The 17,780-nt window shown below is 51.4% G+C and overlaps 1 protein-coding gene across 1 annotated transcript in view; it reads right to left on the bottom strand.

The window, feature by feature from the left end:
* LOC132837058 (pulmonary surfactant-associated protein B-like) overlaps positions 1-16,630 on the bottom strand; it is a 30,495-nt gene extending 13,865 nt beyond the window's left edge. The window contains exons 1-5 of the mRNA XM_060856735.1: positions 16,508-16,630; positions 6,434-6,567; positions 4,169-4,243; positions 2,972-3,097; positions 875-1,012 (exon numbers count right to left, since the gene is read on the bottom strand). Of these exons, the coding sequence (XP_060712718.1) occupies positions 875-1,012; positions 2,972-3,097; positions 4,169-4,243; positions 6,434-6,567; positions 16,508-16,550 (516 nt within the window). The 5' untranslated portion in view covers positions 16,551-16,630. The remainder of the gene's footprint in view (positions 1-874; positions 1,013-2,971; positions 3,098-4,168; positions 4,244-6,433; positions 6,568-16,507) is intronic.
* Positions 16,631-17,780: the final 1,150 nt, after the last annotated feature.

Below are 17,780 nucleotides of genomic sequence, written 5' to 3'. Positions count from 1 at the left end.
CCACTGCTGGAATATTGTGTGCAATTTTGGTCTCCTTCCTATCGGAAAGATGTTGTGAAACTTGAAAGGGTTCAGAAAAGTTTTACAAGGATGTTGCCAGGGTTGGAGGGTTTGAGCTACAGGGAGAGGCTGAACAGGCCGGGGCTGTTTTCCCTGGAGCGTCGGAGGCTGAGGGGTGACCTTATAAAATCACGAGGGGAGAAAGTGAGGACTGCAGATGCTGGAGATCAGAGCTGAAAATGTGTTGCTGGAAAAGCGCAGCAGGTCAGGCAGCATCAAAATCATGAGGGGGGGCATGGATAGGGTAAACAGACTAGGTCTTTTACCTGGGCTAGGGGGGGAAGTCCAGAACTAGAGGGGCATAGGTTTAGGGTGAGAGGGGAAAGATATAAAAGGGACCTAAGGGGCAACTTTTTCACACAGAGGGTGGTACGTGTATGGAATGAGCTGCCAGAGGAAGTGGTGGAGGCTGGTACAATTGCAACATTTAAGAGGCATTTGGATGGGTATATGAATAGGAAGGGTTTGGAGGGATATGGGCCGGGTGCTGGCAAATTAGGTTAGGATGTCTGGACGGGTTGGACCGAAGGGTCTGTTTCCGTGCTGTGATACAGAGATCACCTAATGGACTGGCGCGCGGACAAAAATCAGAAGTCGCACGGCTGGGCGTGTTTAAAACCACAAGCCTTCGTGATTTGTGAATCACGCTCCTCCCTCAGGTGGAGTACACCCATGCTATCCATCCCGAGTTGGGAGCCCGAAAATGGATTTGGATGCCGCACTAATTAGCTCAGATCGAGACAAAAAAAAGAAACAGAGGCCGTTTCCCTCCCCCCTCTCTCTGTTACGCAGCGGCCCCTCCTATCAATCCTACCCTGATTCGTTTCCAGACTTCGTTAGACTTTGGTGAGAAACTATCCACCCCCGTCTTTATTTTGGCAGTTCTGTTGGAGAGCGATCCTTCCTTCAGAGATTTGCATAGGCCGAGGGCAGCACACAGCGAATCCGGTTCCTAGTGGAGAGAGGCGAAGGGAAAAAAAAACGCAGGAGGGATTAAAACGCGGCGATCATTTTTGCACGCAACGGCTCCTCCCGTCTCCCTTTAGCTAACCCCTTGGCTCCTTGTCTTGGCAGCAATTGTCGATTATTTCCAGCAAGAAGCGGGTTGGGGATTTCCAAACCAGGTTTGGTTTTGTCCCGTAGCTAACTGGGAGGGCAGAAACGGCTCCTGTAAATGGCAAAGCACCATCTTTTCCAACATTTTTGTCCCCCTCTCCCTACGCACACTCTCTCTCTCTCTCACACACATACACTAATTCCCTATAGAATTAAAATTCCCCACAAAATCCCTACAGTGTGGAAACAGGCCCTTCGGCCTGACAAGTCCACACCAACCCACAGAAGAGTAACCCACCCCCAGACTCATTCCCACTACCCCTGACTCATACACCTAACCTACACATCTTCGAGCACGATAGGCAATTTAGCACGGCCAATCCACCCTAACCTGCACATCCCTGAGCACTATGGGTAATTTAGCATGGCCAATCCACCCTAATCTGCACATCCCTGAGCACTATGGGTAATTTAGCGTGGCCAATCCACCCTAACCTGCACATCCCTGAGCACTATGGGTAACTTAGCATGGCCAATCCACCCTAACCTGCACATCACTGAGCACTATGGGTAATTTAGCACGGCCAATCCACCCTAACCTGCACATCCCTGAGCACTATGGGTAATTTAGCATGGCCAATCCACCCTAACCTGCACATCCCTGAGCACTATGGGTAATTTAGCATGGCCAATCCACCCTAACCTACACACCACTGGGCACTATGGGTAATTTAGCATGGCCAACCCACCCTAACCTGCACATCCCTGAGCACTTTGGGTAATTTAGCATGGCCAATCCACCCTAACCTGCACATCCCTGAGCACTATGGGTATTTTAGCATGGCCAATCCACCCTAACCTGCACATCCCTGAGCACTATGGGTAATTTAGCATGGCCAATCCACCCTAACCTGCACATCCCTGAGCACTATGGGTAATTTAGCACGGCCAATCCACCCTAACCTGCACATCCCTGAGCACTATGGGTAATTTAGCACGGCCAATCCACCCTAACCTGCACATCCCTGAGCACTATGGGTAATTTAGCACGGCCAATCCACCCTAACCTGCACATCCCTGAGCACTATGGGTAATTTAGCATGGCCAATCCACCCTAACCTGCACATCCCTGAGCACTATGGGTAATTTAGCATGGCCAATCCACCCTAACCTACACACCACTGGGCACTATGGGTATTTTAGCATGGCCAATCCACCCTAACCTGCACATCCCTGAGCACTTTGGGTAATTTAGCATGGCCAATCCACCCTAACCTGCACATCCCTGAGCACTATGGGTATTTTAGCATGGCCAATCCACCCTACACACCACTGGGCACTATGGGTAATTTAGCATGGCCAATCCACCCTAACTTACACCTGACTGGGCACTAGGCGTAATTTAGCATGGCCAATCCACCCTAACCTGCACATCCCTGAGCACGATGGGTAATTTAGCATGGCCAATCCACCCTAACCTGCACATCCCTGAGCACTATGGGTAATTTAGCATGGCCAATCCACCCTAACCTGCACATCCCTGAGCACTATGGGTATTTTAGCATGGCCAATCCACCCTAACCTACACACCACTGGGCACTATGGGTAATTTAGCATGGCCAATCCACCCTAACTTACACCTGACTGGGCACTAGGCGTAATTTAGCATGGCCAAATCTCCCTCACCAGCACATCCTTGGACAGTGGGAGGAACCAGAGCACCGGGAGGAAACCCACACAGACACGGGGGAGAATGTTGAAAGCAGACAATTCCCCTTTCTGTCCACTGCACTGCCATCCGCCAAATGCCCACATAGTAACCCTGCCCGTTCTATCTACGCACTCGCACACTTACCAACTCTTCCTCAAGAAGCTGAATAATGATGGGTAGGTAGGTATTGACAACGTCGTTACATTCGTCTGCAAATTGTTTGACTGGGATCAAATTGCAGCCTTCGTGTAAAGCGTTTTCCACCGCGTCCTGTTTCAAGGAGAAAACAGAACAATTTGAGAAATTGTCCCCACCTTGCGCAATTCGGAGTTAAACGCCCCGAGCAAAAGGACACTCTACAAACGTTGTGACTAGACCCGCATCCGCCACTTCCTGAGGAAGTTAATTCCACATGTTAAAAAAACATTGCCCCCCTCATGTCTTTTTAAAGCTCTATCACCTGAAAAATATGTCCTCTCGTCCTGTAATCCCCCACTCTCAGGAAAAGACGCCATCCGTTCACCTTATCTATGCCCCTCATGATTTAAAAACCTCAGTCAGGTCACTCCTCAACCTCTTACGCTCCGGTGAAAAATGTCCCATCTCCTTCTAACTCAAAACCTCCCATTTAAGGGAACATCCTGGCAAATCTCTTCTGAAGTTTAATAATATCCTTCCTATAACGCAACTGGGCACAATAATCCAGAAGGGGCCTCCTGTACAAACTCAACATGACATCCCAACTCCTACACTCAAAGGTCTGAGCAATGACTGATGTATTATTGATTATATCTTAATTAGATTAAATTCCCTACAGTGTGGAAACAAGGCCCAATAAGTCCACACCAACCCTCCGAAGTGTAACCCACCCAGGCCCATTCCCCTACTCACTACTAATGCACCTAACACTAATTTAGCATGACCAACCCACCCTAACCTGCACACCTTTGGACTGTGGGGGGAAACTGGAGCGCTCGGAGGAAACCCACACAGACACGAGGGGGAGAAAGTGCAAACTCCGCACACAGACAGTCGCCCGAGGCTGGAATCGAACCCAGGTCCCTGGCGCTGCGAGGCAGCAGTGCTCACCACTGAGCCTCTATTGGCCATCCGTAACTGCCCTCGAAAGGCAGCACTCTCTGTCCCAGCCCCCTCCTTCGAAAGCCAGACGCTTGGACCATACTGAGGGAGCTGTTTGAGTGACGGCAGAGTTAGCCGCTGCCTCCTGGACTTTGAACAGCATCGGTTTCATCTGCAGCCTCGGCTCCTCAGTGACCTACCTCCACCGACGGGCTATTTTACCTCAACGTACGCCCCAGTCGCCACCGTTCTGACCAGTACCTGCACAGTTTTGTCCTTCACCATCTCAGCCACAACCCTGACGAACTTCTTGCATAACTCGCAGATATCGTCTTTCTGAGAAAGAATGAAGGTGAGAAAGTGTTTGGTTGGAATTGCCGTTCGGGATTAGGCCCGTACAACGGGACGAAATGACCCGGTTAACTTAATGGGGCAAAGATCCGGGTCAGTTTGGCTCTTTTTCAACCGCATGCGTTTAGATTTGAAGGCAACTATCTCCAATGAGTGTTGTTCACCCAACCGGAGAGGTCAGAAAGTGGAGAGTGTGAACAAATTAATTCTAGGCAATAATTGGTGGTATTGGGGTGGAGGGAAGATAAAGTGCGGCTCATCTTCGCTTTTGAGATCTATTTTATACACCTCTCCAAGACTGGAGTTTGCAAACTTGTCACTGCACTCTCGCAAGTGAGTATACGAGACAATAAAAACCCATTCAATTCATTTCAATTCAAAATGGTGGAAGGATTTCTAAGATGGTGGACGCTGAGTCGAGGTTCTTGAGCCCAGGTCTCATCCATTTGGGGCTGCTTTGCTTTTTTTCTTCTCTCGTTTCTCTTTTTTTTAAACTTTATTTAGTTTTCTCACTTCCCTTCGGTGGTGGAGTGAGCGAGTGTGGCAGCGCTTAGAGGGTGGGCAGTGCCAAAACAGGTGGTGATTTGCACTCAGCAGGGGGAGGGGGTGAAAGCATGCCCAAGGAGTGGGAGAGAATGCCACATGGGGAAAGCGAATATAGGCCCAAGGCTTAACAGAGGACTGTAATGTTGAACTTTTAACTTTATTTCTTTGTTTTTCTACTCTCAACGAAGGACAATGATTTTTTTTTTAAATGTGTTTTGCTACTGTCCACTAAGAAAAACTGTACTGATGAGCTTTTCCATTTTTGTGTTGAAGATTTTGTACCCAGATACCTTTGTACCCAAGATGGCGTTGTTGTTGTGTTGGCCACATTGTCCACTTTTCACTGTACTGAGGGCGAAACACAACGAGACCAAAATCTAAGTCCTGAAAAAATGGGGAAGGAGCGCCTTTATCTGAACGGGGAGGGATTTCGGTATTCTCCAATACAGAGGGATCTCGGTGTTCTCGTTCATGTGTACCAGCATGCAGGTACAGCAGATGATAAAGAAAGCAAATTGAACTTTGGCTCTTCCAGTTAAAGGAATATAATGCAAAGGCAAGGAAATATTGTTGCAAGGTGTTGGCGAGACCGCACCTGGAGTGCCGTGCAGAGTTTTGGTTCCCTTATTTGAGGGAAGGTGAAGTGGCATTGAAGGCAGTTCAGGTGAGGTTCACTCGCTTGATCCCAGAGGTGAAGGGTTTTACCATCTGAAGAGAGATTGAACAGTGATTTAGGCCTGGAATTTAGGGGGAGATCCAATCGAGGTATTCAAGATGGCGCTGATGCTTCCTGTTGTGGGGCATTCTGGGATGAGAGGCCATCGTCGGAGGAGAAGAGGGTAACAAATGTCAAACAGAGCTGAGGAGAAAAAGAAATTCTCCCCCAAAAATTGTGAATCTGTGGAATTTGTTAAGCCCAACGTACAGTGGGTGCTGGGGACTGTGGATAAATGTAAGGAGGTGTGAGGCAGATTTTTCACTTGGTGATGGGTTGAAGGGATATGGGGGCGAAGGGAGGAAAATGGGGAGTGAGGAGCATATTAGTTATGACTGAATGACAGATACTGAAAAAAGACCCCGCAGAGAATCCAAGATAGATAAGCAGGAGGCTGGGAGAACATCCAGAGTGGACAAGCGGGAAGCTGTGTTCTCCCAGCTTGGCTACTTAGGATTGAATGGCGGGCCAGACTCGATGGGCCGAATGGCCTAATCCCTCTCCGCGATCTTATGAACTGGCGAATTAAGTCGAAATCTAAGTAAACCACCCAAAGCCGAAAAAGCGTGTGTGGGGGAGGAGAGGGGTGGGGTGGGGGAGAAGTGAGAAACGCCGCTGGATATCTGTGTGTGGCTGGAGACTTGGGGGAGTTCAGTTCTTGCTGCTTGCTAGGGCAAGAAAAGGGAATTGAGAAAACCGATTAGCTCATTCCAGGAGTGTTGGAATACACTCATTGCGAAACGCAACCGTTTGACCTCGATCTCGAAAGAAGGCCGCAGGACGCTGCTCACGGCAGCAGGGTAAGAGATCGGATGGCGAGAATGAAAACCCCCACCCTGAATGGGAGATGGGGTGGCGTCATTAACCCCCAGCCTCACTGGAGGCGAGGTGGCTCTTGAGAGAGGCCCATTTACCACTTTCGCCTGGCTCCAGCTGGTCTTCGCACAGTGGTGCACCACGTTGCACTTGACGGCTGACCGCAGGTTTTGGCACGGGTTTATGGTTTTGTCAAAGCAGGTCTTATTGTTCCATTCAAAACTGGCCAGGACTGATGCGAGAAAGAAGAAAAAAAAAATCAGACTTTCATTTGCCCGCCCACAAAAACGAGCGCACATTTCAAACCTCGTTTCCGCGCAAGGTCAGCTCGGTCGGACGTTAGCTTTTACCTCTCGTGGCCTCTCGTTATTGAATCCTTCGCCCTGGGGCGAAAGCTTCCCTCTATCCATCCTTGTAAACCTCAATCAAGTCCTCCCCCCTTCCCCCTCAATCTCCTTTTATCTAATGCAAACAAACCTAACCGACTCAACCTCTCTTCATCGCGGGGACCTTCCATATCAGGCAACATCCCCGCCAACCTTCTCTGCGCCCTCTCCAAAGCGCCCACCTCCTTTTGGGAATGTGGCGACCAGAACTGTACACGGTATGCGGCCGAACCAATGTCTTGTACAATTTTAACGTGACCTCCCAGCTCTTACACCCAATACCCAGTCCGACGAAGGCAAACATACCCTATGCCTTCTTGACCACTCTACCCACCCATGTAGCAACCTTCAGGGTACAATGGACCTGCATTCCCAGATCTCTCTCTGCCCATCAACATTTCTCAAGCCTCTTCCGTTCACTGTATAATTCACCCTAGAATTAGACTTGCCAAGATGCATCACCTCACATTTGCCTGGATTGAACTCCATCTGCCACCTCTCCGCCCAACTCTCCAGTATATCTATATTCTCCGACAGTCCCCTAAGCTTTCAAGGTGAGATGTGGACAGTTTAAGGGGGATACATGCGGCAAGTACTTTACACAGAAGGTGGTGGGGCGTCTGGAACGCGTTGCCAGCAGAGGTGATAGAGGTAGATTCATTTAAGGTGGGGAGCAGAGGGATACAGATGCTTCGGAATTGGGCGACAGGTTTAGACAGTAGATTTGGATTGGCTCAGGTTGGGAGGGCCGAAGGGGCTTGTTCCTGGGCTGTAAATTTTCTTTGTTCTTAGCTTATGGGCGTCACTAACAGTTGGGAGCAGTACAGTGGCTCAGAGGTTAGCTCTGTTGCCTCCCTCTCTCGGGAGAGGTAGACCGGCCATCAGAAGCAGTTCAGTGAAAGGCTGATCCCGGGGATGTCTCATGATGGAGGGGTTGAGTAGGTTGGCGCCATTTTGAAAAAGTGAGAGGCGAACGTGCAAGATTCTTCGAGGGACTTGACGGCGGAGAGGTTAAGGGGGTGTTTCCCCTTGTCCAAAGGTCTCAGAGTAAGGGGCCACCCATTGAAGACGGAGACGAGGAATTTCCTGAGTCTGAGGGGAATCTGTGGACTTCTACTCTGCCCAGGGTTGGTTTGCGAAGTCTATGCAGAGTCTTCTAACTGAGAAGGGGCCAACGCCATGGGGCAACAGGGTCATGGGGCAACAGGCGAGGAAGTGGGAGTGAAGGAAGATCACGGTCGGCCGTTGGATGGGCGGGGCAGGCTGAACGGGCTGAATGGCCTCACGCTCTCATCAGTTTTATGCCGACCCATGAGGGAGCGTTGATCGGCCGGGCAACGAGATTCGATCGTCAAGCTAAGTGGAAGTCCAAAGTGGGCCGCCATCTAAAAGAATTAAATGATCATGGGAGGAAACTGAAAAGGGAGAATTCAAAGTCCATGGAAAGGTGAGATGAGAGGAATGAAGAGAATGTTGTGGGGCAGGGGGTCGCTGGAGATAAATGGAAGGAAGGAGAGATGAACGAGGGCGAAGAATGATTTCAAGACGCAACAGGTGAAGGAAGAGAGACCACACGCGGTCTCCAAATGGGATGGAGTTGGTAACAAGCACAGAGGATGACAGCTGAGAAACCTGTCAGGTATTCGAAGGGAAGAGGAAAAAGGAGGGGGAAATGGTCTCTGCCACGCATTTTGAGATAAAAACTGGCAAAGAAAGTGACTTGCGAGACAAAAGCAGCTGGTGAGGCTTTGCCTGCGGCCTACAGGCCTAGAGGCCGAGACCCGAGCCCCTTCGAGAGGGGGAAAGCGAGGGAGTGGTGACGAGGCGATCAGTCCCCTCTCATTCTCGCCCACACAGCAGCACTGAAAATGTGGAACCATTCTAGTCAGGTGGGAGGCCGAGGCACGGAAAAGGAAAGATCGTCGCTACGTTTCGGCGAGGCGAGCGAGTCAAAAGGGGCACACGGTGAGTGGTAGGATCCGGGAGGGTCTGCGGGATCGTGCTGTGCAGGTCACAAAGCCTCGCAGGGCAGGGAGATAAAGCCATGAAGAAGGCCCGTGGGATTGACTTTTGGAATCGGTCATTGAAATTGCTTTGAGGTAAACCCTCGACAGGACTTATACAATTAAAAGTCGGGCCTTGGGTAGGGTTGTGGGAACAGAGAGTCCTGGGGGTTCAGGTACATTATTCTATGAGGCTTGCGTCATATATAGTCAAGGGTTAAGAAGGCGTTTCGCACACTTACCTTCATAGCTCAGACCTTTGAGTGTAGGAGTTGGGCCGTCCCGTTGAGGTTGTACAGGACATCGGCGAGACCTCTCCTGGAGTTATAGGAAGGATAGCATTATCCTGGAGAGGGTTCAGGAGAGATTTACCAGGAATTGAGGGTTTGAATAAGAACGAGAGGTTGGGACCCTTTTCACCGGAGGGTAGGAGGTTGAGGGGTGACCTTACAGAGGTTTACAAAATCGCGAGGGGTATAGATATGGTTAATGGCAAATATCTTTTCCCTGGGATGGGGGGATTTCAATACTAGGGGGCATATTTTTACAGTGAAAGGGGAGAGATTTATGAAGGACGTGGGGGCAGTTTTTTTTTACTCAGAGAATGGTTGAGTGAGGAAGTGATGGATGCGGGTTACAGCATTTGGATAAGTGTTGGGTGGGTATGGGCTACGTGCTGGTAGATGGGACTAGTCCAGTCAGCAGGGACTAGTGGGGCCGAAGGGTCTGTTTCCTAGCTGTGTGATTCTATGACCGTGAGTACACTGATTGCGGTGCCAAGTCTCCATTAGGTCATAAAACCATGAAAGATAGGAACAGGAAGAGGCCAATCGGCCCGTTGACTCTGCTACCCCATTCAATAGAATCAGGGCCGATCCCAGATTCTTTACACACCAAGCTTTCTTGGACTCTCCATGTGGACGCACCGGTTACACCGGCCTAACAACGTCTCTTCTCCCTCAGGAAATGTGGCGAGTACCCTGGCCAACTTTTATAGGTGCGCCATCCAGAGCGTTCTGTCTGGGTGTATCGCGCCCCGGTAATGGCAACCGTGTACCCAATTCAAGATGGGAGACGGTTACAGAGAGGGGTGGACACGGCCCGGACAATCACAAAGGCCCAACCTCCCATCTACAGGATCCATCTCCCAGGCCCCGCTGTCAGGGAAAGGCCGGGCAGCCTTCTCAAAGCTCCATCCCACCCTGGCAATGTTTTTCTCCAGCCTCTACCATCGGGGGAGAAGGTACAGAAGGCTGAACACACACACACCAGCCGGTGTAGGAACAGTTTCTACCCTCCTGTTGTTAGACACTGAATGGACTCGCAAACTCTTAACATTCACCTGTGATCGGCCTGTATTGCTCGCAAAACAAAGCTTTTCACTGTGTCTCGGACAATAAATTCAATTCAAGTCTGCTTTACTGGCCCTGTATCCCCACAATTCCCCGACTGACCAAGAATCTATCGATCTTAAACATACACCGGGGCCCTGCCCCCTCCCAGGAGTTCTCTGTGACTTCCAAAGAGTGCCTTTCATCCAAAAGGAGAAATTCCTCCTCATGGAGTTTGCACATTCTCCCCGTGTCTGCTCCGGTTTCCTCCCACAGTCCAAAGATGTGCAGGTTAGGGTAGATTGGCCGTGCTAAATTACCCATAGTGCCCAGGGATGTGCGGGTTAGGGTGGATAGGCCGTGCTAAATTACCCATAGTGCTCAGGGATCGGCAGGTTAGGGTGGATTGGTCATGCTAAATTACCCATAGTGCTCAGGGATGTGCAGGTTGGAGTGGATTGGCCATGCTAAATTACCCATAGTGTTCAGGGATGTGCAGGTTGGGGTGGATTGGCCATGCTAAATTACCCATAGTGCTCAGGGATGTGCAGGTTGGAGTGGATTGGCCGTGCTAAATTACCCATAGTGCTCAGGGATGTGCAGGTTGGGGTGGATTGGCCATGCTAAATTACCCATAGTGCTCAGGGATGTGCAGGTTAGGGTGGATTGGCCATGCCAGATTGCCCTTAGTACTAGGTGCATTAGTCAGGGATAAATGTAGTGGGAGTGGTTGGGCTGGAGGGCCTGTTTCCACACTGGAGGGAATCTAATCGAATCAAATCTCTGCGTCTTCAATTAGCACCCCTTTATTCTGAGAGCGTGCCAGGCGAAAGTGAGGGCTGCAGATGCTGGAGATCGGAGTCGAGAGTGTGGTGTGCCGGAAAAGCGCAGCAGGTCAGGCGGCATCCGAGGAGCAGGAGAATCGACGCTTCGGGCCTAAGCCCTTCCTCAGGAGAGTGTGCCCTCTAGTTCCCAGCATTGACCCTGCCAACGTGTTTCAACAGTCACGGGCTTAGTTAACGTTGTCCTTTCCCTCGGCTGGGGGTCTTCAAGAGGATCGAGATGAGAAGGGGGAGGTTTGAAAAAGACCTGGGATTTTTCCCAGCCTGTGGGTGAGGGGTGTTGGAAGCATGGCCACTGTGGTAAAGTAGCTAGTACAATTGCAACATCCAAAAGGCATCTGGATGGGTATATGGGTTTGGATAAAGGGCTTTTGCCCGAAACGTCGATTTCCCCGCTCGTTGGATGCTGCCTGAACTGCTGCGCTCTTCCAGCACCACTGGTCCAGAATCTGGGTTGGGAGGTACGTGCCGGGTGCTGGCAGGTGGGACGTAGATTGGGCTGGCCGGGTTGGACCGAAGAGTCTGTTTCCCTGCTGTCCCCTCTCGATGACTCTGTGGCAATTTTTGAAGAGGCGTTCTCGCGTGGATTGGTCTTCCAGAGGCGGATGTGAGTGGGCGGTTCCAACGTTTAAAACAGAGATTTGGACAAGGTTACGAAAAGGAAAAATTGGGAGGGGAATGGGTCAGATGCCTTGGGATTCCGGTCGGGATGAGACTGGTTGGGCTGAGGGGAGAGTTTCCCTGCTGTATGACTCATGAAAGATCGATTCCTAGTTGTCTCTGGTCAAACGTGCTTTGAAGTTTTTACAGAACGGAACCGTTCCGTATATAAACAGCTTTGTTGCAGTGGATCTAAGGTCAAATAAACCGCAGGAGCCAAGGGATGGGAAGCTAAAACCAGTGTGGGACCCATTTTCTCATCTCTCTCTCTCTCTCTGTCTCTCTCTCTCTCTGTCTCTCTATCTTTGTCTTCCCTGAGGTCAATCGCTTGAGCGCAGCTGTCTTCGAAGCCAGGCAGAGTTCCGAATTGCTTAAATTAAAGGTTTTGTGTTCAAATCCCACTTCAGAGTACAAAAGGGATGTCTTTCAGTGACAGATCAAAGCAAGGCCCCCCCCCCCCCCTCCCCCCCCACTCCCCGAGGAAATCTCCGGCCTGGAAGTAGACGGCTGCTTGTGTGTCACTAATCTCTTGCTGGGAAGCACTTCCGGGTGTTCGGAGTTCATGACCCCCCCCCCAAAGCAGAAACAGGTGTGACCATTCGGCCCTTCCCGCCATCCAATGGGATTGTGGGCCAGCTCAGTTCTCCTCTCTCTCGCGCACCCTTCAGCCCCAAGAACGATATTCGCTCCTGACCGCTTTCTGCGATGGAAGCTATTTCCCCCCCCACCCACCCAACTCTCTGGGTGAGGACATTTCTCCTCATCTCGGTCCTATCCTTAGACCGTGACCACACACCCTCCTCACCCCCACCAAACGCCAACCCCGCCGGGTTCTGGACTCCCCCTCTCTGTTCATTGGGATCATCCTTTACCCTCAAGATTAGAGTAGGCGCTGGAAAAGCACAGCAGGTCCGAGGAGCAGGGAAATCGACGTTTCAGGCAAGTGCCCTCCATGTTCATGAGGAATTAAGGGAGAATGCGGGTAAGTGGAGTTGAAATGCCCATCAGCCATGATTGAATGGCGGAGTGGACTCGGTGGGCCGAATGGCCTTACTTCCACCCCTAGGTCTTATGGTCTTATCAGGAATCCTTGCTTTTTGCCCGAAGCGTCGATTTTCCTGCTCCTTGGGACCTGCTGTGCTTTCCCAGCGCCCACTCTCATCTTGACGCTAATCTCCCGCATCTACAGTCCCCACTTCTGCCCACATCCTTTACCCTGCCCACTCCTTGTTAGAGTTCGATAGGTTTCAATGAGGTGCCCGAGTCTAGAGTGGCGCTGGAAAAGCACAGCGGGTCAGGCAGCATCCGAGGAGCAGGAAAATTGACGTTCTTCCAGACTCCCAGTGAATATAATCCGAACCCGATCCGGTCTCTCTCCATCCCACGGTCCCAGGAATCCGTCTGGGAAATCCTGGGCTGCACTCCCCTCTCCACCTCCATTCTCAGATCAGGAGATCTCCCCCCCCCCGTCTCTTCAAACTGCACGCACACTCAATACCCCCAGAAAGTGTGGGCCCACCCTGTCCAATTGCAGAGAGACATCCCTCCCCCTGAACTCCAAATCCTTTCCTTTGACACTTCCATCAGCTCTCAGGCTGTAATTGCGAGCAAGCCTGGCAGGAATGTTCTAGTCATGGGATTGCCCGAGGCAAGCGCTCTGGGAGCTTTGTATTTCGTTGGTCGTCATGACGACAGGCAGCAAAGTAAACAGCCAGGCCGAACCCGACCCTGGTAAAAATAGAGTTTGCGGTTGAAGAGAGTGTTGGGAGATAGTCTAAGGAGCTCTGTTTATAAGCAGAGCCGGAAGGATACTATTATTGGAGAGTCCCGACAGTGTGAGAGTCAGCCATTCGGCCTATCTAGTCCACATCAACCCTCCCACCCAATCCCTGCATTCCTCATGACTAGCCCACCCAGTTCGCACCTCCCTGGGCACTGCAGGGCCCGGGAATTGAACCCAGGCCGCTGGCGCTGTGAGGCAGTAGCGTTGACCACAGCTCGTTGTGATCATGCATTTCCTGAGGAAATAGGAGAGGTTAGCTGAAAATGCGAGGGCCATTTGATGCCCGTCCTTAATTCTTCTCAAAGTTTTCCTCTGATAGAACTCTTTGGGCTTCTGGATGTGAGATGACTACTCGATATGGGATTGGCTAAATCACCTAGCAACGAGGCTCTGAGGGATCGTTTTAGTATCTTGTTCTGAGCATGTGGGGGAATACGGGGGTGATGGTGAATGAACCCCCACCCCCCCACCCCTTGAAGTGGTGGAGCTCAAGTCTATGGAGTCATGTATAGACCAGACGGGAAAAGGATGGCAGATTTCCCCTCCTCTGGAGGACGTTACTAATCCAGATGGGATTTGGGGGCAATCCGGTCACTTCATGCTCATTATTAACAGGGTTAGCAACTTTAGCCTGAGTGGAATGCGGCTGCGCAAACCTGTTGGCCTAGCAACAGCCTCTGGTCCAGCTGCTCTTGGGTGAACCCTGGACGGTGAGGGGAGGGAGAGGGGCGAAGAATTTGCATGGAGCAGATCTTCCTTATTCTGGCAGGCAAGATCCTGAGAGGAAGTGTACCTCATCGTTGTGGCTCACTCGGAAATTTTGGAAGTCAAGTTCAATCCCATGTCGCCAATGGGTTTTGAGTCGCTGAGGGCAGGTTTTCCCTCACTCGGCTGTGGCTGAATATTGGAATGGGGAATCCGGGTCTGCTTTCTTGGCAAGACCATCACAAGTAAACCAGCCAACACTTGCATCACGATAAAAGTAGTTTTCGAATGCCAATAGAGACGTTAGCCACAACGTGGAGGGGTGTAATGGGATCCTTAAAATCAGTAGCACCTCTTATGTTTCCTCAATTCTTTGACAAGGCAACTGTTGTCAAGCTGTTGTTGCTAGAAGGGGTTAACCTTGACAAAGCGCTTAGGCCGAGTTAGGCGACTAGCCAACCCTATTGAAGTTACAAGTGAAAGGTTTTACAAGGGAGTAAGTGAGATCACTGGAAACCTCGGTGTGACCTAATAGCTTTATCACCGGGCCTTTTAATCCAGAAACCCCCCAGTTGCCTCATGGGGGAGCCTGGGTTCAAATCCTGTCATAGGCCAGACAGTGAAATTCGATTAAAAATGTGGAATTAAAATGTTTTTAATTAAAATGACCGTAAATCCATTGTTGATTGTTTGGAGGGGGGGGGGGTGGAAATAAAAATCTGGTTCACTAACGTCCTCTCGGGAAGGATTTTGCCATCGTTGTGACTTCAGACCTCACAGCCGTGGACTTGTAACTGCCCTCTGGGCGATGAGGGACGGGCAATACATGCCAACCTGGCCAAAGGCAAGATCGAATGAACAAATGGACAGAAAAGAAAGCTAATGGTTTGCGATGAGGCAGAGCCAATTTTGTGCCCCTCAGCCTCATTTTGGCTCCATTTTCTAGACAAAAGGATAAAGATTCTATTCTTGGATGAAGTGACTGGCAGGAAGTGAATGGGGGAGATACTATGTCACATCGTAACTGAGGGTCACAAGTCAGAAGCAATGTGATGAGCTAACAGCCAGTGAGTTCCAGATTTCCCACCAGCCTTTTGGGGGGAAGAACATTTTCTCTCTAAACCTGCAGCCCCTTCCTTTAAATCCATCCATCTCCCTGTCCCCTCCAGTTACTGATCCCTCCACCCAAGGGGAAAGTTCGATACCCCTCATCAGCTTATCTGTCTCAATCACGTCCCCCCCCCATCACCTCCGCGATGAGGAAAACAAGCCCCCTCCTCCCTCAGTCTGTCCCAATCTCTCTTCAAGAACTGAAAATCTCCGCCCCCCCCGCCCCACCACCAAGAGGCACCATCTTGGTAAATCTCCCTCGCCGCCCCCCCCCCTCTCTCTCCCAGTCCCATCCCTCCTATAATGTGAATACTAGGAGGGATCCACCAATACTCTCGCTGTGTGATCTCACCCACATTGTGTACAGATGCCAGCCAAACCCTCGCTGCTCTTAAACTCGACACCTTGGTTAATGAAGGCAAGTATCCCATAACCGTTCAGAACCCCTTAAGGGACCGGTGAACTCCCTCTGACCCTCGGTGTTTCTCAGGGTCCTAGTGTTCCCTCGCCTTGCTCGTCCGAGACTCATAGAGATGTACAGCACGGAAACAGACCCTTCGGTCCAACCCATTCCCTGCCGACCCAATCTAGTCCCACCTGCCAGCACCCGGCCCATATCCCTCCAAACCCTTCCTATTCATATACCCATCCAGATGCCTCTTAAATGTTGCAATTGTACCAGCCTCCACCACTTCCTCTGGCAGCTCATTCCGTACACATACCACCCTCTGCGTGAAAAAGTCGCCCCTTAGGTCCACTCAAGTGCATCACCTCGCACTTATCCTGAACTCTATTTGCCACTGACCAGTTATATCCTCCAGTAATCGAGAGCTATCCTTCATCATTGTTTATCCAAACACCACGCCTTGTCCCTCCCGCAAGCTTGCAGACTGACCCTCCAACATTCAACAAGGAGAAGGTGAGGTCTGCAGATGCTGGAGATCCGAGCTGAAAATGTGGTGCTGGAAAAGCGCAGCAGGTCAGGCAGCGTGCGAGGAGCAGGAGATTCGACGTTTCGGGCAGAAGCCCTTCCTCAGAGAAGAAGGGCTCAGAATTTCCTGAGGAAGGGCTTATGCCCGTAACATCGAATCCCCTGTTCCTCGGACGCTGCCTGACCTGCTGCACTTTTCCAGCAACACATTTTCACCTCCAACATTCAAGTCTAAATCGTTTGAGTGAACCACAGACAACAAGGTGGGGGGGGGGGGTCCCAACATTGACCCCCTCCTGCAGAACCCCACAGGACACAGGCTTCCAACTTCAAACGCTGCTCCCAAAAAAACAACAGAGCTCGGGGACACAAAAGAATCACTTGAAGAGAAAGAGTTCTTAAGAAGAGGTTCGCAGCTTACCCGGAGAGAGGCAGTAAAGGACAAGTAACACACGCAGAGCCATCGCTAGTCTCTGACTGCAGGAAGCACACGCTGTTTAAACAGCAGGAGCTAACGCCGAGCAACGCCCCAGTGACAGAACAGTGAGCACAGCAGAACAGGAAAGGTCCCACCCACCAGGAGCCCTGCCTCTCTCCGACAGAACTGATTGATCCCCGGACTGTCCCCGTTCTGAGAGAGTGGCGCCACCTTTCATTCACTGCCAGAGAATTCGACATCCCCGTCAAGGGGGAGAAAGCCACGTTAAAAGCGACGCCTGACTCACTGAATCAAAAGTCTCTCGTTTGACTTTGTAGCCCTTTCCCACCCTCCCCCCGGCTTTGATTTCTGAACCACATCCCACAACCAGCGCCTGAGGTACAATTTGTCACCGAGTCAGGCGGCACTCTGGGAGTCATGTCAAGCTGCTGGCATTTTACCTTCAATAAACACCGCAGTCCGGGTTTTTGTGTTCACTCGTGGGGGCCCCGGTGTCGCTGGCTGAGCCCAGGATTTATTCCCCCGTTTGCACACCCCCCCCAACTGAGAAGGTGGGGGTGAGCCGCCATCTTGAACCCTGTGTGGTGTAGGGACCCCCCCCAACTGAGAGGGTGGGCATCATCCGCCATCTTGAACCCTGTGTGGTGTAGGGACCCCCCCCCCAACTGAGAAGGTGGGGGTGAGCCCGCCATCTTGAACCCTGTGTGGTGTAGGGACCCCCTCCCAACTGAGAAGATGGGGGTGATCCGCCATCTTGAACCCTGTGTGGTGTAGGGAACTCCCACCCCAACTGAGAGGGTGGGGGTGAGGCACCATCTTGAACCCTGTGAGGTGTAGGGACCCCTCCCCCCAACTGAGAAGGTGGGGGTGATCCGCCATCTTGAACCCTGTGTGGTGTAGGGACCCCCTCCCAACTGAGAAGGTTGGGTGAGCCACCATCTTGAACCCTGTGTGGTGTAGGGACCCCCCCCAACTGAGAGGGTGGGCATCATCCGCCATCTTGAACCCTGTGTGGTGTAGGGACCCCCTCCCAACTGAGAAGGTGGGGGTGAGCCACCATCTTGATCCCTGTGTGGTGTAGGGACCCCCCCCAACTGAGAGGGTGGGCATCATCCGCCATCTTGAACCCTGTGTGGTGTAGGGACCCCCTCCCAACTGAGAAGGTGGGGGTGAGCCGCCATCTTGATCCCTGTGTGGTGTAGGGAACCCCCGCAACTGAGAAGGTGGGGGTGAGCCGCCATCTTGAACCCTGTGT

Source organism: Hemiscyllium ocellatum, chromosome 48, assembly GCF_020745735.1.
Source record: "Hemiscyllium ocellatum isolate sHemOce1 chromosome 48, sHemOce1.pat.X.cur, whole genome shotgun sequence".
In the NCBI taxonomy this organism is placed as follows: domain Eukaryota; kingdom Metazoa; phylum Chordata; class Chondrichthyes; order Orectolobiformes; family Hemiscylliidae; genus Hemiscyllium; species Hemiscyllium ocellatum.
Note: the sequence above shows the minus strand (reverse complement) of the source record. Positions and strands in the feature narration are given on the sequence as shown.